Source organism: Orycteropus afer, unplaced genomic scaffold, assembly GCF_000298275.1.
Source record: "Orycteropus afer afer isolate SDZICR_OR568_19922 unplaced genomic scaffold, OryAfe1.0 scaffold00014, whole genome shotgun sequence".
Lineage (NCBI taxonomy): Eukaryota > Metazoa > Chordata > Mammalia > Tubulidentata > Orycteropodidae > Orycteropus > Orycteropus afer.
In genome coordinates, this window is record NW_006921601.1 from 13,331,664 (window position 1) to 13,351,730 (window position 20,067).

Below are 20,067 nucleotides of genomic sequence, written 5' to 3' on the forward strand. Positions count from 1 at the left end.
AAGTAGATTGCCCAATCTTCCTTCCAAGAAGTGGCTGGTGGGTTTGAATAGCCAACCTTCTGGTTAGCAGTCAAATGCCTTAGGCACTACACCACCAGAGCTCCCACAGACTTCATTAATGATCTGATATTACTGAATTTTATTTGACTAGGTGTATTTTAGGAGCTCTGGTAGCACAGTGCCTAAGGCACTTGACTGCTAACCAGAAGGCTGGCAGTTCAAACCCACCAGCCATTTCTTGGAAGGAAGGTTGGGCAATCTACTTCCATAGTGAGACTGCCTCGGAAACCCAAGGAGGGGTCGCTATGAGTCAGGGTCAGCTCAATGGCACATAACAACAACAACAACAATAGGTGTATTTTAGAGTGAATTTTATTTGACTAAGATCTAAGAATCTAATCTATATTTGCCTGCTATTGTATTAAATAGGGTTAATTTTGCTCCGTTACAAAAGTAATATATACATTCAATATAGAAAGTTTGGAAAATAGAGAAAAGTTGAAAAAAATTTACAAAGCCTTTAGTTCCATGCCTTTATTTAACTATATTTTGGCAAAGGTTTTTTTTTTTAAAAAAACATTATTATAATGATCTTGTATTGACATTTTTCATATACTTGTTTTTCCCCCTTTACTTTTATCAGTGTACACATTGTTCTTTGCTGTAAGCTTTTTGATAGCATTATTTTCAATAAGTGTACAATATTTAACCATGTAGCTGTATCATAGTGCATTTAACAGCATAACTATCATTTTATAATTAAGTTATTTCCACTTCCCCCATTATAAAGATTATCTGGTACTCTGTTAGACTTCATTGTCCGTGGCTTATTAATCTGGTCATCTGCCCCCAAACCATCTGTATCTCAGTCTTATTATTCATAAGATGGGGATATCAAACCAAACCAAACTCACTACCATTGAGTCAATTCTGACTCATAATGACCTTCTGTGGGTTTTTGAGGTGGTAAATCTTTACGGAAGTAAATTGCCCAGTCTTCCTTCCATAGAGTGGCTGGTGGGCTTGAACAACCAACCTTCTGGTTAGAAGACACTATACCACTAGAGCTCCTTCAGATGGGGTTAATGAGAAAAAAATTCTGGGGTTAATAAGAAAAAATTCTGAGGATTAAGGTATGCAAAGGAGAGAAACAGTGCTCAGCATGTATTAGATGCTTAGTAAACATAAGAGGGCCTGGAATTGAAAGTTTTGGAAATTGTGGAGTGTTGATAGCCATCATGGCTCTGTCTTCTGTCTGCAGGTTGCACCTGATGCAGGTGGACTCAGTCCAGCGCTGGATGGAGGACCTGAAGCTCATGACCGAGTGCGAGTGCATGTGCGTCCTGCAGGCAAAGCCCATCAGTCTGGAGGAGGATGCTCAGGGTGATCTCATCCTGGCAGGAGGCCCCAGCGCTGGAGACCCCCTGCAGCTACTGCTCAAGCGGGGTTGGGTCATCAGCACCGAGCTGCGCAGGATTGGGCAGAAGTTGGCTCAGGACCGCTGGGCACGTGTACATAGCATGAGCGTGCGTCTCACTTGCCATGCCCGCTCCATGGTCAGTGAGTACAGTGCTATCAACAAGAACTCCTCACAGGAGATGAGCCAGGTCAGCACATTGGGATGGTGGTGCATGGGCACAGGAATTAGGGTGCCTTCAGGGAGAGGGATTTGAATTATGATGAGCCTCAACCTTTCCTGCTGTAGGGGGCCCCCATTTCTTTCAATAAAACATGAGAAACAGGAAGGACTTTTATTGACTATGTACCATGTGCCAAGGAATCTCTGGGTGGCACAAATGGCTAACTTACTCCATTGCTAACCAAAAGATTGGAAGTTTGAGTCCATCAGAGGTGACTTGGAAGAAAGAGCTGACAATGTACTTCTGAAAACTCTAAGTAGTACAGTTCTTCTCTCTCATACACATGGGGCCACTGTGAATCAAAGTCGAAGCAATCACAACTGTTTTGTTTACTATATGCTAAACAATGTTCTAGATGTTTTTACACACATCTCATTTAACTTGCACAAACTGTGAGGCAAGCATCACCTTTGTAAGAGGTTGGGCAATGGCTAGGTACACTGACTGCCCTGCCAGACAGCCTGGGTTTATATGTCAGCTTTACTGTGTGACCTTGATAAATTACCTAACTTCTTTCTGCTCCAGTTCCATCACCCTAGTGGGTATAATAATACCCATTGCTGTCAAGTTTATTCTGACTCATAGCGACCCTACAGGACAGAATAGAACTGCCCCATAGAACTTCCAAGGCTGTAATCATTATGGAAGCAGACTGCCACATCTTTCTCCTGCAGAGCAGCTGGTGAGTTCGAACTGCTAGCCACATAACCACTGCATCACCAGGGACCTTGGGTATACTGATAGTAGTCATTTAAGAGATTTGTTGTGCTATGAAATGTGTTCTTACATATAAAACACTCTAACATTATTGATTAAATCTATTAGCTAGTATTATCATCCTATCCTAATTCTATAGGGGAGGAAACAGATGTTTAGAGAGGTTTAGTAATGTGCCCAAAGCTACACAGAGAATAGCAGGATTCAACCTAATCCTTTCTGATTCCAAAGCCTATGTCTTTGGATTTTTTTCTTAAAGTTCAAAGTTTACAAGACCAGAAAAACTCACTACTGTCAAGTCAAATTCGACTCATAGCAACCCCTCCTTGAGTTTCTGAAGCAGTATCTCTATGGAAGTAGATTGCCCAGTCTTCCTTCTGAGGAGGGGCTGGTAGGTTTGAACTGCCAGCCTTCTGGCTAGCAGTCAAATGCCTTAGGCACTACACCACCAGAACTCCCAAAGTCTACAGTAAACCATTTTAAAATGCCCCTTATAGCCCATGATCATATATAGGTTGGAGAGGAGATATTTCTACATACATATTTGTATGGGGTGTAAATATATCCATATATGTAGTGGAGCAAATAGGGGGCAAAATTAAGAAAACTTCTTAGCCATAACAAAACACTTTGAGATAACGAGTCACTGGACTTGGGGGCTTAGGACCACAGTCTCAGGGGTTGGCTAAATCAATTGGCACAATGTAGTTCACAAAGACAGTATGGTGAGTAGTGACTGGGGTCTTAAAAGCTAGCGAGCAGCCATCTAAGGTGTAACGATTAGTATCTCCCCATCTGGAACACAAAATAATGAAGAAAATCAAAGATACATGGAAACAATTAGCCCAAAGGACTAAGTCACCACACAAACTTCAACCTCCAGCACCCTGAGACCAGAAGAACTAGATGGTGCTTGGCTATCACTGCTCACTGCTCTGAAAAGAATCACAGTAGAAGACCACCTATAGAGTGGGTGAAAAATGAGGAACAAAACTCAAAATCATAAAAAAGACTAGCCTTGTTGTTGTTGTTGTTGTTATGTGCCATCGAGTCGGACCTGACGCATAGCGACCCCTCTTTGGGTTTCCGAGGCCGTATCACTACAGAAGTAGTTTGCCCCATCTGGTGGCATAGTGCCTAAGGCACTTGACTGCTAACCAGAAGGCTGGCTGTTCGAATCCACCAGCCACTCCTCAGAAGGAAGGTTGGCCAATCTACTTCTGTAGTGATACGGCCTCAGAAACCCAAGGAGGGGTCACTGTAAGTCAGATCTGGCTCCACGGGAGTGCAAGACTAGACTTAGTGTTCTGATAAAGGCTTGTGGAACTCTGAGACTATGGCCCTTAGACACTCTTCAGGTCTAGAACTGAACTCACCCCTATGACTCAACTTATATCTGAACAATAGACAGGGCTATAAGATGAACAATAACACCAGGAAGGTAAGCAGTCCTTAGAATATATAACCAACCATATGAGATCAAAAGGATAGCATTTGACCCAGGCTAAAACTCAGAAGGCAGGTAGGGACAGGACAGAAGGATGAATGGAAACAGTAAGCACAAGGAAGAAGTGGGAAGAGGCCTGTTACACTGTGGGGACTGCAATCAATGTCAGGGAGAAAGTGTGTGTGAATTGTTCAATGGAAATCCAATTTGCCCTGTAAACTTTCACTCAAATCACAATAAAAAGTTAAAAGTAAAATAAAATAAAATCCCTCGATTATGCCTTTCTTTCCTTTGCCATACACTCTTTACCTTAGTGCTTTACCCTTTGCCTGAGATGTTTCTTTCCTGCATTTTGCAGTCACTAAACTTCCACTCGTTCTTATAAAGCCCAGCTCAAATATCCTTCCTCTGAAGCTTCCCAGATCCCAGAACATAATGAATTGCTCAGTTTTGTTTATTTATTTATTGTGCTCCCAAAGCAACTGACAATGATCTGTTTTGTTACCCATGTCACACAGCTATAGTTTATGTGTTTGTTCCTCCACATCAGATTACATGATTCTTCATCTTTATGCCCCAAAGGGCCCTGTACAGCAGTTGGTAAACAAATGCTTATTGAATTGGATAATGTTGATCTCTTTTTCTACAGATTGAGAAGATGCTAATGGAGAAATGCTCGGAGCTCTCAGCAGTCACAGAGAGGTAAATCTAGACCTCAGTTGGTTAGCCCATTCTTGGACAGTGGAAGGGGCTGGCATCTTCACCCTTGGTGTTGTGTTCTGTCAAAATGATTCCAACTCATAGCAACCCTATAGGACAGAGTAGAACTGCCTTCGTAGGATTTTCAGTGCTGTAAATCTTTAAGGAAGCAGATTGCCACATCCTTCTTCTGCAGAGCTGCTGGAGAGTTCAAACTATAGACCCTTCACTTGGCAGTGGAGCTTAACACTGCACCACCAGGACTCCTTTCTTTTCCCTATCTGGAGAAAACAGAGAGCGAGTAGGAGTTGGGAGGCCTGGCAGCAGTCTGGGGAGTTTCTTTTTGCTGACTTTCATGAGCAAATTTAAGTGATTCCCTTGGGATTTCAGGGCCCATTTGCAGGATCTAGGGATAAGGTATAAAACAGAGGCCAGACAAAGAAAGAAAGAAAGAGGGTTTTTGTGGGGGCAGTAATAAGGAAAAGATTTCCTCCAGCCTTAGGAAGGCTCTCTAAGGCCTTTGCAAAGTCAAGGCAAGGTCAAAGCAGACACTCAATCCTTATTCACACACACAGAGACACGTGCATTTACCAATACTCACTCCTTCATGCACAGATCTATAAACACATACTCACAGTCACAGAAATACTCTCTTTTTAATGCTCTCTTTTGCAAATTTCACATAAACATACATATGTTTACACTCAGGCATATACACATGCTGAACAGTATGTGCAGACACACCCAGGTCTGTGTTGACATTTCCTCATTCTTCTCAGCTCCCATGCTCTGGAGGGAAAATGTGGAAATCACATATGAGGACCCGTGGGGATGTTTGGCCTCCTGGCCTGGAGCATTCTCAGGCCACAGGGGTAAATTTGAGCCTGATCCTCTTTTTCCTGTCTGGGAAGAAAATGCCCAAGGCTGTTTCTACACACCATGGATGACTATTTTTAAGGAGTCCCAGACATTGCCATATGCTTTTAGGCTAAATGCTGACAATACCTGATACTCCAGCACTCCTCCTCTGCAGCTTCCTGTCCCTCCATCCGTCCCACCCCTAACATCACTGAGAAGATAGAGCTTGGCTGCAAACATGGCAGATTTCCCTGAGAAAGAAGGTCAGAGCTATGGATTCAGCCACTAGCTGATGTTTTTTCTCTCCAGTGACATGGACTGTCAGCCCTTGTCTCAGGTGAGAACTTTCTTGCTTAGAAAGGGCCACATAAGGAATATTCTGTCTGACTCCCCAGAATTTGATGTCTTCCCCCTAGGCCATTTCCTGGCACAGAACCAGCTCTGGCTTCTGTAATGGTTCTGGAATGCCCATTGCCCTCTCTGGCCACCGACTCCGTGATTTCTGCTCCCCAGGTGCCTCCAAGTTGAGAACGACCATGTCCTGAAGTCGATGAAGGCCTGCGTGAGTGAAACCCTGAGCACCCTAGGCCAGCATTTTGGCCAGCTGCTGGAGTTGGCCTTGACCCGGGAGGTGCAGGTCAGTGTAGGCTGGGCTGTGGAGAAGGGTGCATGTGTGACCTCTTGGGAGAGGTGGGCAGAGGAGCTGCACCAGACAACTGGCTGTGGGAGGCTGCTAAAGTGGCTGTTCTTCAAAGATATTCTCCTCAGATAGCCAACTCCAGCACCTCCAACTCCAAGCCAAGTCTCACTCAATTATGCATTGTCTAGATGTGAAAACTAGGGCCCACAGAGAGAGAAGAGACTTATCTGAGGTCACACAACAAGGCAGTGATGGAACCCAGCATCTCTTGATTCTTTTTTTAGGGTTGTTTCCACCACGCTAGACCATCTCTTAAGTAATTGTTCCAGCCCACCAGTGGGTGCTTATTATCCTGAAAGACTTAAGGCACTTGCAGAGAATAAGCCAATTCTGAAAATTCTGGCAAAGAAGAAGAATCTATGAAGGTCACACAGGCTAGCTCCTGCTTTTAGGCAGGCTCGTGTTAGATTCCCAGAGAGAGTGAGAGGGTTCTTGTGTCTGACTTAGTTACCCAGTGCTGCCATAACAAAATACCACAGAATGGGTGGCTTTAAGGAACAGAAATTTATTTTCTCATAGTTCTGGAGGCTAAAAGTTCAAATGAGAGTCCTGCATTGCCAGTTCCTTCTACGGACCTCTTTCCTGATTTCTGGTGACTGCTATAATCCTTGATGATCCTTTGTGGCTTATAGATACATCTGCCTCCATTGTCACATAGCGTCCCCTGTCTTTGAGTGTATCTCTATAAAGTATTCCCCTTTATAAGATACCACTCAGAAGGAAGGAAGTTTAGGAGCCATTCTATTCTGGCATGCCCTCATTAGCATAACAAAAGAAAAATCCCTCTTCCACATGTTTATATTCACAGGTACAGGGCTAGCACTTCAACATAACTTTTTGGGGGACACAATTCAAGCAATAACAGTGTCTGACAGATCTACTTTGGAACTCTGGTCTACCCTGAGACCTTGGCCAAGTTCCTTAACCTCTTGTGCCTCATTTTCCTCATCTATAAAACGAGAAATTTTCCCCACAAGAAGTGAGAGGATTAAACAAACAACATATGGAAGGTGCTTAGCACATCGCATGCGTTACATTCACGTTATTTCTCTCCCCGGACCTTTCCTATTTTAAAAGTCTCTGAGAAAAGCAGATTCCGTAAGGTTTTCATTATGAAATGTATTTATTTACATGTTATTTATAGTTACAGAAATATTGTGTTACATATTTGCCATTCTTTTCCCACTACCAAATAAAAGCCTTCCACAAACAACAAATCCCTTCCCATAATGCTTCTTTCCAAACTTAGCCCTTCTACTGAGTGCAGAGCTTCTTCTCTCTCTTTTCGGAGTGTCTGGCCCATTTTGCAAAGGGCATAGACCGGTCTGACCAGGCTCACATGCTGCCCCTGCCTCTGTCCACTCTTCTTGGTCCCACTGGGCCTGCACCTCATGTCAGTGTGGCTGATCCAGGCATTCACCCCCTCCTGCCCATAGAAGGGTCGGAGAAGGCTCCTCTCCCTGTCCTGAGAGTCTGAGACTAGGGAAAGGGAGGTCCAAGGGCTGGGGCATTTGGATAGGCACTTAGAGATGATGAGCAAATGCTAACTATTAAATCAGCGAGCAATGGCTCAAGCTGGGGTCACTGCCCCAAACTGGACCATCAAGTTCCACAGGGACCCAGTGGAATGAAGGGGCTAAAATGAGTGAAGAAATCGGGAGAGTGATGAGCACAGAATATAGAATTTAGTGAGCCTGGAGGAATTTCTGAGCATGGGTATAGGTGCCAACTGCTGCCATTTTTATGCCGTTTTAGTGCCCAATTGTCTCGAAGTACCAGCTTCCCTTAACAGGGCTGAAATGGAAGAGTTAAGTTGAACTGTAAACGAAAGCCAGCTGGATTTGGGAATAGTTTTAAGTTCCTTCTACTCAGGGGCAAAGGGGCAGGGTGTCTTTTTGATGCTTTGCGTCACAGAATCCTGGGAAAAGGTCTCTGGGGGCTGTCAGGAGCCTATCTAGGCCTTTCAGACTATGCATTTGATTTCCCAGGGCACTGGTCCATTCTGGTTTTTCCTCATCCTGATCTCATGCTCCCTTCCCTGGCTCCCTCCTGCCCCATCCCCAGGTCTGATCACTTGAGTCCTTCATCTGGGTCGGGAGCTGAGCTGAATCACTTTCAGTGCTGAATGACTTCTATTAGAATTTGGCTCCTGATTGGGCTCCCCCCTGTTTGGGGCAGCAGAATTCTGTCCTCCATTCTTCTGCATATTTGTTATCTTCCCCTATGCTGTCTTCCTCCCCTCTCAGCATGCCCCCAGGGTATCCTCTAAGCCCTCCTATGGGCTGAGCTTGCCGTGTTCATAATATTTATTGTCTGACCTTGGCTTCCTTTTATATTAGACAGTTTCCACACAGGGCAGCAGTGACATAGAGATAGATTGGCTGAAGTCAAGATCATTTGGTGTTCAGTGCTGTGTGTGTTTCCTAAACTGGTAGCTCTCCAGATACTATATTCCCTAAGATGTTAATAATTTATGTCAGAATCCTGGGTTTGGAGTATTTTGACATAAATGAAATTGAACGCATTTCTTTGCATGAAAACTTATACGATGTGCTGTTCTGCATTGCAAATCTTCCAAAATGTCCTTCCTTGCTCATGATATTTCTTGTCTGACTGTTGGCTTCTATAAGGGAAGGATTTTAGTTTCTTTTCTTCATAGATATATTTCTAATTATTAGAATAGTACATGACACAGAATAGGCACTGAATACAAATTTATTTATGAGTGAATGATCAACAATAAATTCCACACTTACATGATCACAGATTTTTTATTATTAAAGCATCTATTCAAGTGTTCTGAGATGCTGGTGTTTCAGGCAATGCAATTTGGGAAACATTCTTTTAGCACTAAGGAACTAGTGCTTAATTCCCAAGTCTCCTGTGAACACCTTGTTTCTGCCACCCCAGGCTGCATCGATTTGGGCTTTGTGAAGTAACTTAGGCCATTCTATTCCCCAGGCTCTTAAGGATTTCCCAAGAGAAATACAAGCACATATAGTTTTAAGAAATCAATTTCCAGATGTTCAGTTTTCATTCTTAAAATTAATCCTTAGATATAATTCAACAATAACCCTATTGCTTTCCAAGAGAAAGGGGTACTCCTCACCCATCCTAAATTTTCTTACAGTGCTCTACCCTGCCGTGCACTGGATGGGAGAGTAGGGAGTCAAACAAGGAGAAGCCTTCATTAAAGAACCATGGAATCCTTAGGATTTGTTTCTGGTTTTATACATATTTCTGTTGAGAGATAGTAGAAATTGTGTGTTTTGCACAGTGTGGGTATTTTCTGAATTTAGATATACATTAATGTGTGTGTGTATGTGTTGTTGCTGTTGTTATGTGCTGTTGAGTTGGACCCGACTCATAGCGACCCCTCCTTGGGTTTCCGAGGCAGTATCACTACGGAAGTAGATTGCCCCATCTTCCTTCCGAGGAGTGGCTGGTGAGTTTGAACCGCCAGCCTTCTGGTTAGCAGTCAAGTGCCTTAGGCACTAAGCTACCAGAGCTCATGTGTGTATGTGTAGGGGATAGTTATAAAAGTTTTCAATTTATCTGAAGCCTTCCATCTCCGTTTATTTTCAAATGGTGCGTAGCTCTTAAGAGATATTCCCCATACGGCAAAGTGGAGAGAGGACTGGTGAGAAACTTCAAACACTCAAAATGGCTTTTTATTTTTGTGCATATTGAAATGAAAGCTATTCCTTTCAACTCTTTTTCATACTCATCCATACCTAAGATGTCATTAGTTGGAAAGAAAAGTATCTTCGAAGAGCCAAAGACTCTAAATGTTAATGATTCCGATTCTTTTAAATGTAACTGGAATGTTTTCGAGAACAACCAAATTTTTCAAGCTATACTGGATGAAAGTTTTACATAATTTTTTCATATTCAGTGTAAATTATTAAAGAAACCAGTTAAAGACTATTTTGTCAAAAAATTTCATGAAGTATTTATACTCATTTTTACTTCGTATTAACAAGGGATAAAATTAATTGCCAGCAGTTAGATTTTAGCAGTATTACCTTTTTTATTTTTTAGATACCTAGAGAAGTTTGATCATGAGAGCCACGGAAATTAACTGAATCATTTCTGAGTTTCCATTTTCAGTTCATATTTGATTGTTTCCTAAAGCTGCACAGCTAAGTGCAATACATGTATATAGGTGTTTACTGAAGGGCTAATGTGACGTTTGTATTACTAGATTTGTAATTAACTTATAATATTAGCTACATATTACTTTGTATTATTACAAATCCAATAAATTATTAAATCTTAGTTTTATAATATATAAAAGTAAATCACTTTTTAGTTTCAGTATATATTAATATTGACAGTTTTTAACAATTGCTCCTGGAAGATGATTTCCATAATTATTTCTCAGTGGTTTTTAACACTGAAACACATATCAAAACATTTTTTAATTAAGAATGAAGTCAGGTTTTTTAATTGAAAGAAAGCAAGTGTGACTTGGCTGATGAGATTGACTAAAAAGATTGTCTTTGCCAATTGTATTTGCCAAAATATAGGGTGGATAATTTCCATAAATTAAATAAGCTAAAACTATGGCTGCAAGGTTTTGATAAAATGTATTTGAAGCACACAAAAATATTTTATTAAAATAGTATTGGCAATGAAATTAATAATATTTTGATTTTTCCAATTCTTTCTAATGATTTGGGTAACCTAAGGTGCTCTAAGTGAAAGAGTAATGGTTATAATTAATTGTATTTTGATAAGTCTTGGTAAAGTACTTTTGGAAGTCTTCCCAGAAATTGAGAAAGTGAATGAATGACTCTAATGATTGGGTAACAAATGCTTTTGCAAGTCAAGTGGTTTCCAATTCTTTGCTTTAACCAATTTAGAGGAGGACCAATTTAGAAGAGTTATCAGCTGCTAGATCATTAAACATAGTGTTTGATGATGGATTATATGTGATTATATAACTAAGAAGGTGCTCAAGAGTTGAGCAACATAGTTTTACAAATGTCACCCATTCCCATCTGTGGATTTATGGCAATAAGATTTTCTAGGGTTTATATTTAAAATATGAAACGTAGCAATAAGTCATATTCATTCATGGGCACATGAATGAATTAGAAAGAAAGCATAAAAAGGAGAAAAAGTCCCAATTATTTCATTGAGACACATTGATAATAAAAATTTAATTTTTCAGATTTATAATTATTTGCCAAAATTTGTAATCTGTTTATATTGTTTTGACCAATTATATGATAATAATTGTAGTGAAAAGGTGAAAAGTCAGGAGGTGTTTTATTTTTTTAAAAAAAACACTTGGAGGTTTATAATCACAGGAAATAAAATAAAATCTCAAGTTTCAATGAAGATACATAATTATGTATGATAAGGAGGATCAATAAAACACTTTAAAGATTAAAAAATATATTACATTAAGATAAAATCTGGAGAGATATTTGAATTCTGAGGGGAAATTGGATATAAATTCACAGATAAAAAGAAAGGATGCAAAATTTTCCATTGTTAAGAAGAGATTATTCATATGTTTCCAAATGGTTGATGATGGTGTGAAGTTGTTATGGGTCTTAGTTTCCATTGAATGCATCTGAAAGAGTGATGTAATGGCTTTATTTTATGGTGATATTTACAATGTGCTGGAAATTGCATCTTTTCCAGTTCTGTTCTTTAAATTTATGATGAAGAAACTTAGCTGTCAAATTAAAAATTTGCAAGGCCTCATGTATTTTTAAAAATTCTCTTAGGGCTAAATAAGAAAAAAAAAATGACATAAGATACACAGGCATTTTTCATTTTATATCATGTTGACTCTGTCCCTGACTCTTGTTAGAGGATTTCTTAGGCCTAAGGCGCCTATCTTATAGGAAAGGTTTTCTTCTAGTTTTCTACACTTGCTGGGTTTGAAGAATCACTCTCAGCAGATCCCTAAACCAAAGCTGTTACTGACACTCCTGAAGCCTGAGCTCTTATGGACCTAGTGAGGAGCAGTCCCTCTGCCTTGAGCTCTATTGACTTCCCACCCCTTTTGAGTAACCCAGTCCTGAGTAGCATTTCTTTCTGCTATATTGTTTTTTATCTGCTCCTCCCACCCCCACCCTGCCTGCAATGCACTGTGCTTCCAATATTCTATCTATTTTTGTCAATCCCTTACTCAGGAAGATTCAACTGAATTTCTATCAGTTTAACCCATTTCTCATGTGGGTCTCTTTCCTTCTGTAACTCCTAAAGTGAGTGTAGCACTGTGTACTGGATCTGAGTGTCCCCCCATCCCCCTCTTTTTGCTTCCATTGCTTTCTGGCATATTCTTTTGTTTTCCTGACCAACTCTACTAGATTTTAATATTTCCCTTATTGAGAGAAATGGAATCAATTGAGTTCTGGGTCTTCTAAAATCCTCCAGTTCTAACAGATTTTATTCATCCCGTGGTCATTAAGGTCGCGTATCAGCTTGGCTGGGCCGTATGTTTGAGTAGCTTGGCAGCTGGATATAGTTATTCCCCATGAGGAGCTTGGATGTGGTATAATCACCTCCATGGTGGAATCTGCTGTGAGCAGTTAATCAGTTGAATGGGAGTAGCCTTCAGGGTGTGGCCTCCTTCCAGTACTTATGGAAAGGATCCTGCATTTCGTTTGGCACAATTTATCATCTCCAGTTCCTAGGCTTGACCCAGTGGCCTGCTGTGTTGGCTGCCGATCTTGAGATTGTTTCTGTACTGTAACCATTGGCCTACCATGTTGCCTGCTGATCTTGGCATTTTCCACTTTACCTGATGATACTGGATTCATCAGCCTCAGCAGCCAGCAGTTGTGTGTCAGGAGAAGCTTGCACCAGTGGTCCTTGAAGCCCAAGGTTGAAGGGTCTCCACCCAGCTCCTAGAGCCAGCACTCTGAATTCAGACTGCTAGACTCCTGAATTGTAGGAGAATACATTTCTGTTTTGTGAAAGCCATTCATTTGTGGTATTTCTGTTATAGCAGCACTAGAGAACTAAGATACATCCCGAAATTGGATATTCCACCAAGAAGGTATTTTCCCATCAGACCAGTAGCTAAACCATGCTCAGATTCAGTCTGTTATTATTTTGTCTTTCTTCAGCATGTTTAATCTTTCTCTTCCTTTCTTCAGAGTCATAATTTATGATTTCCTTTAGGACACTGATAATATATCTCTCCACTTCTAAAACCCTTCACCTGGAAAACTATCCAATAATCCTTTGAATATTTTCTGATCTGTTTAGATTTTTCCTATATTTTAGAACTCTATTAATGCATAACAAACTATCCAACAACAGTTTTTATTATATCTCATGTTTTTAAGGGTCAAGAATTTGTCAAGGCTTGGCTGGGTGATTCTTCTGTTCCATGTGGCACCAACAGAGGTTATTCAGTGTTGTTCGGCTGGAAGATGGTCTGTGAAGTCCTAGACAGCATCCCTTGTGTATGGTACCTTGGAGGGGATGGTTGGATGGTAGCCTTAGCTAAGAGTGTTGATCAGAGCTCCTACATGTGGTATTTCTACCATGGCAGATCATAAAACTTCTTGCATGGCAGCTCAGGGATTCCAAAAGAATGTTCCAAGAGAGGTGTAGGTGGAAGGTTCAAGGCTTTTTAAGATCTAGCCTTGAAAGAAGTCCTACAACATCATTTCTGTAAAGTGCTGCCTTCTATTGGTCAAGCAAGTCACTAAGGCCAATCCAAGGGGAGGAGGATCAGAACCATCCTCTCTACGAGAGTAGCAAAAACTTTATGGCCATCTTTAATCTACCACGTCCTGTCAAAGCTCTTCACATTTCACTTACCCCCTTTGCACAGCTGGACTGCTCTGTATCTAACTGTGGACTCTGTCTGAAGTTTTAGGAAGAGGCTTCACATTATTTTCCTGGTTTCTTCTGAGGTTCTCATTCCAGGTCACTCTTTGAGAGTTAACTCTCCTGATGGATTTCATTAGGTCAAAGTAATTATTTCCATATAAAAACAACAGATCCTCCTTTTCTAATTCCTTGTTTAGAGCCATTAAACTGTATGCATCTCCATAATCCTTTTAGCCCTTTTGTCCTGGTTTTCAAGATGTCGTTTTCTTTTTTGGTTTCATGTTTGGTTTGTCATTAAAGAAAGTATTTCTCTCATTCATCCTAATCAATCTGTCTTCCTTTATTTTGTCATCATTCTTTTACCTTTCTTATTTTATGTGTGTGTGTGTGTGTGTGTGTATGTGTCTATAAATAAAATAAAAATCAACTGCCGTTGAGTTGATTCTGACTAAGCAACCCACATTGGGTTTTCAAGGCAGTAAATCTTAATGGAAGTAGATTGCCTCATCTTTCTTTTGCAGAGCAGCTGGTGGATTTGAACTGCCAACCTTTTGGTTAACAGTCAAATGTCTTAGGCAATGTGCCACCAGAGCTCCTTCTTCTCATGATACCAAAACTCACTGCTATCAAGTTGGATCCAATTCATAGCTACCACTCCTTGGGTTTCCGAGGTGGTATCACTATGGAACCATATTTTAGAAACCTCTCCAGTTCCTCCTTGATTTTCTGGACTGGTAGTGTAGTGCCTAAGGCACTTGACTGCTGACCAGAAGGCTGGTGGTTCAAACCCACCAGCCACTCCTCAGAAGGAAGATTCCACCACAATCTACTTCCATAGAGATGCTGCCTCGGAAACCCAAGGAGGGGTTGCTATGAGTTCCAATCGACTTAATGGCAGTGAGTTAGTTTTAGTTAGTAATGGGCAGTCAGGGTGGAGGACCATTTTCCTGTTTGGAGAGAGTTGCTAAAGAGGCTGTATAGTGTCCTTGCTTGAGGCTTCCATCTTGACTAGTCCAGGTGAGGTCCTGTTGACATTGAAGGAGATGGATTCACTGATTTTTGAAAACAAGAGTCAAGCTCCAACTCTGCCCTCTGCCACGTGTGTCACCGTGGCTAAGTTTCTGTATCTCCATTTCCTCAAAGGTGAAATGAGGTTTGGACAAAATACTTTCTAAAGGTCCTTTCATTATATATTATGATATTTAGGGCCTTGAAGATTTCAACTGAGCCTTTGATCTCATACCTTCCCAAACGTATGCTTGTGGAAAGAATGCTTATAACTTTTCTTTGTCAGAAAGCTGATTCATTGAGACATATCTGAAGTGTAATTACTGTATATATGTGTATAGAAATTAACATGAAATTATTCTCAGACATAAATGGTTTAATATTAGCAGATGATTGCAGAAGACATTGGGTTTGAATTGTTTAATGTAATGCTAATTTGCTTCAAGTGCAAACACTAATCAGGAACATTAGGTAATTATCATTTAGGTACAAGACCCCAGTATATGAAATCTGCATTTTCATGTTGGGTATTAGTATCACATGTGTATGTGCTTACGGTAATGCTGGGAAGGATTCTAAGAAGCCTGTTCATTACAGAGATTTTTAATGACGAATCTTGGTTATTAATTTTACCTTTTGTTGAATCCCTTACAAGACGCATTAAATCTTAGGGGATAATTTGTATATTTCAAGTAGTTTAATTAAATATACACTTAATCTTGGACTGCTATATGTTGAGGATTAGCATACTCTCTCTCTCCCTCTGTGTGTGTGTGTGTGTGTGTATAGAGTTCCTTGCATTTGAATAAAGAAGAAAGAAGGAAGAGACATTTTAGTAGTTTTATAAATCGGGAAACTGAGGCCTAGGGGGTTTATTTCAATTGTCCAAGATTATAAAATAATAGCTGCTAGTATTTTTATTTTGTTTCCATGTGGCTGATACCTTTCTAAGACCTTTGCATATATTGGCAAGCCACCATATATTGGACAAAACCACCTTAAGAGGCAGCCACTGTTATTTCCACTATTTACAGATGAGGAAAGTGAGGCATAGAAAGCTACTTGCTTAAGTTACTTGTCCTAGGGAACATAGAAATAGCAGAGCCAGAATTTGAACCCAGACAATCTGAATCCAGGGCGCATGCTTTTAATCAGTGTTATAAGTAACTAATCTCAATTCTGTTCATATGTCCCCTTTCTATTATCAATAAAAACTCATTGCCATCAAATCAATTCCAATGCATAGTGAACCCTATTGGGTTTCTGAGGCTATAAATCTTTCCAGAAGTAGCTTGCCTCATTTTCCTTCCATGGAGCGGCTGGTGGGTTTGAACTGCTGACCTTCTGGTTACCAGCCAAACACCTTGTCCATTGTGCCACCAGAGATCCTTTCTATCATCAATAAAAATTCAAACTCACTGCCGTCAAGTTGGATAAGACTCATAGTGTCCCCTCCTTGGAGGCAGTATCACTACAGAAGTAGATTGCCCAATAGTGTGTTAAAAATAAAGCTGGAAGGGAAGAGATAACTATCGGGAGGAAGTGGGAGGGGAGCTGTTGCATTGGGGTAAATTGTAGTCAGTGTCATGAGACAAAGTGTATGTGAACTGTTGTATGGAAAGTGAATTTGCTCTGAAAATTTTCACCCAAATCATAATAAAAAAAATAAAATAAAATCAATAAACCTGGACTAGAACTCAGATCTCCTGATATCCTTTCTAGTGTCTTTTCCATAGCATGGGTTAATTAAAATTGAATCAATTTTAATGATTTTTAACAAACATAGCAAATGAAGCTGTACAAGTGCTGCTCAGAGCACCCCGCCTGGAGGTCTTACTTTCTTGCATGATACTTTCAAAGGCAGCATTTCCCAATTTCTATCTCTAGGTCTCCCAGGAGAAGTTTGAGCAACTGGCATTAATTAGCAGGTAGAAATTATTCATAATCGATGAATCACATGTTCCAAAGAAAATGGCTGATTATGAAGTGATTTCAAGATGTGTGAAAAGCTTTTTCTCAGAAACAAGCCAAACTCTTCCAAGAATGATCATTATATTTTATTTGTTAATGAATATGGCATTGGCTCTTTTGGACCTTGGTGGGTCCTATGTTCAGTCATTCCCAGCCACTCTTACCACCACCATTAGATCCTTCAGCTTTGATCAGTGTGGCATTTGTAACTGAGCTACTCATTCTTTGAGCGTTGCTATTTTATGAGTCGGGTCCGACTCGATGGCACATAACAACAACAACAACGTTTTTGCCTAGCTATACGGCCAACACAAATGACCGCCGATTAGGAAGCTACCGTAGAGGGCTTCTCTTGATTCAACTCTTGAATCCATTAGCCCAACTGGAATTCGCCATTGGCTAATAACCATCTAAAATGAGCATTTTTTTAAAAAAATATGTAGCAACTCATTAATTTCCAACCTGATAGGTTGTTGATTTCACTGATGGTTTCTGTTCTTACTAGGAGTCAGTAGCCCAACAAAATTTGGGTATTTGCTGAGCCCATCAATGTTGAGGACTGATTTTTAGACTGAGTGGAGCTGGGAAAATGTCTTGTGTATGCCTCAGGGTTTTGAAGTTGTCCTGTATCTCTGAAAAGTAGTTCAGACCTCACTATGACTCACATCTTTCCCAAAGGAGTATAGAACCTCGCTGTACCCCTGCAGTGAGGCTGACAGGATTATGGATTCCTGGAAACTATTAAGAGCATGAGCCCATTGCTATTTCTTAATGCAAGATGAGCAGAAGGTATGTGGAGATGAATAACCAGAACACCTGTGCTCTTTCTTCTTAGGCACTGGTGAGGAAAATTGATACTTCAGACAATATCTATACCACGGAGTCCACCACAGGGAACCTTTTCAGCTTGACACAGGAGGGAGCGCCCTTGTGCCGAATAATAGCCAAGGTGAGCTTCATGGTTAGGGCCCAAAATATCAGGCTTGATGAGAACAAAAGGAGTCTTGTTCAGTGGGAACAATTGGCTTAGGAGGTTTGTGATGGCTCTACTATTAGTTTGCTGTGTGTCTTGGGATGGTCACCTCCACTCTTTGGGCCTTGGTGTCTCAGTTTTTAACAGGTGGCGTAGTGCCTAAGGCATTTCACTGCTAACCAGAGGGCTAGTGGTTCAACCCCACCAGCCACTCCTCAGAAGATACCACCTCAGAAACCCAAGGAGGGGTTGCTATGAGTCAGAATCAACTCGATGGCAGTGAGTTTGGTTTTTGGTTTAGCCTCTCTGACTTAATTTCCCACTTGAGACAAAAAGCTTGTGCTCCAGAGTGTCTATTAGTTTCTTCACGTGCCATCTGTGATATCAGCCCTTCTCCCCCATCATCATGCATCTTTCTCAGCAGTTGTGGTATCCCTGATGTTCATTGGGTGATATAGTAAATACAAAGAGCAGTTTGGCATGTAGCATTTTAGATGATTGATTGACTTCATGTTGTGCCCTAGCCCCATGGGAGTAGAATATGTAATGTCTTAAACCCAGGGACCTCACTAATGTCTTCTGTTACATTTTCACTTGAGAAATGGCATCATCATTGAGGATGGAACCAATGATGTCATTGGAAGCAATGGTATGCCATTTAATAACTTAAGATGCCAGTCACATGAAGATGCTCCGGCTCAGTGACTCCCAGTCCTAAATCTGCATCACAGGTTCTGAGAGAGTTTGTGGAAAATACACAAAAATACACTGTGCAAACCCAAAAGTTACTGAGGTCCTGGGGTAAGACCTGGGAATCTGCATTTTAAAAAAGCTCTACAAGTGATTCTGAGGTGTGACACTGATCTAAGTCTCTAAGGAAATTTAGAAGAACAGGATAAGTTCTTGTGACTCTGGTCAGGGGAGAAGTGAGTTGTACCTAATAGGAATAACTAAGGTTCGAGTATTGCTGTGCATCATGCTAAATGGCCTACATACATTATTTTAAATCACACAACAACCCTGTGGAGTAAGTACCATGTTGTTTCCATTTATAGTTGAAGAAGTGGTTTTAGGATCTTACCCAAGGTCACACAGCTGATGAGAAGTGGAGCCAGAATTAAAATTCAAATCTCTTTAATTTAGAATTCATGATCCTGAAGCACATAGTGGTAGCTTCTAGTTCCAATTTTTGGACCTTCAGGTTCTTGGACCAAAGTGTGACTCAGATGTTCTCAAACCCGAAAGCACATTAGAATTGCTAGGAAGCTTTTTTAAAAATTTTCTGATTGTGATTCAATTGGTCTGGAGTGGCTCTTGTGGTAGGTCTTTTAGCTTTCCAGGTGATTCTAATGTGCTGCTTGGGTTGAAGACCACTGCACTCTTTGGAAGTGATTTAGGTTCACTTTAACCTGAAAAACTTGTGGTGGTGTTGGAGTGATGGGGACAGACTAGTATCCGGTCTGCTCTCTCCAAGGATTCTGTGCCTTAATCATTCAGCATGATCAAGGGGATTAACTTTGTAGAGGCTTTTCTTGGTACTGTGGATGAACATAGAATTGCTCCAACCTCTGCGCTGAAACTGGTTCAATATCAGTTTAATAATTAATTCTAAACAGATATCAGCTGCGTGACTTTTGGAACGAGAATCATTTTTCCCTTTTAAAGTGAGTTGTCAACACTGGACGAGTTGAGCTTTGGGTGTGGAGCTGAGGCAGGAAGGGGCAAAGACCTGTGGGACATGGGGGTGTCTATGTTTTGGAAAGAACAGGCCTTAGAAATTTCCTGGGAAGCAAACCACTGAATACTGGAGCCCTTCATGTCTCTGAAGCTCTTGGTGTCTGTTCCAGGATGCAGGCACTCCAAGGCCTGGTCGCCATGTGCTGCTTGATGTAGACACTCCTGTTGTCTGTCTCCACTCCCAGAAAGCAGAGGGGACACATATTTGAGCTTAATTACAAGATGGTGTATTGCCTCCTGCAGAGTTAGTGTCTTCTGTGGGCTCCGCTTTACCTCTGTTAAATATTGATCCCAGACTTTTCCAGTGGTAGGAAGCAGGGGAGAAAGGCCAGGCTAGAGACCTGGAGTACAGCTCTTACCCTAACTCTGCTGTTAGCTCCTGGTGGTACCTCAAGCAGGCCATTTAGGCATTAGCTTTCCCATCTGACCTGAGAAGGTTGGACTATAGGATAGTTAAGAGACTTTCCAAATCTATGATGCTGTGATTTTCCTGGTGTTTTTTATGTGGAAA

The 20,067-nt window shown here is 40.9% G+C and overlaps 1 protein-coding gene across 1 annotated transcript in view; it reads left to right on the plus strand.

Annotated features, from left to right (window-relative positions):
• Positions 1 to 20,067, plus strand: part of INSC (INSC spindle orientation adaptor protein) — a 176,335-nt gene that overhangs the window by 63,416 nt on the left and 92,852 nt on the right. The window contains exons 3-6 of the mRNA XM_007955450.2: positions 1,262 to 1,607; positions 4,454 to 4,506; positions 5,875 to 5,998; positions 17,682 to 17,795. Coding sequence (XP_007953641.1) covers positions 1,262 to 1,607; positions 4,454 to 4,506; positions 5,875 to 5,998; positions 17,682 to 17,795 — 637 coding nt within the window. The remainder of the gene's footprint in view (positions 1 to 1,261; positions 1,608 to 4,453; positions 4,507 to 5,874; positions 5,999 to 17,681; positions 17,796 to 20,067) is intronic.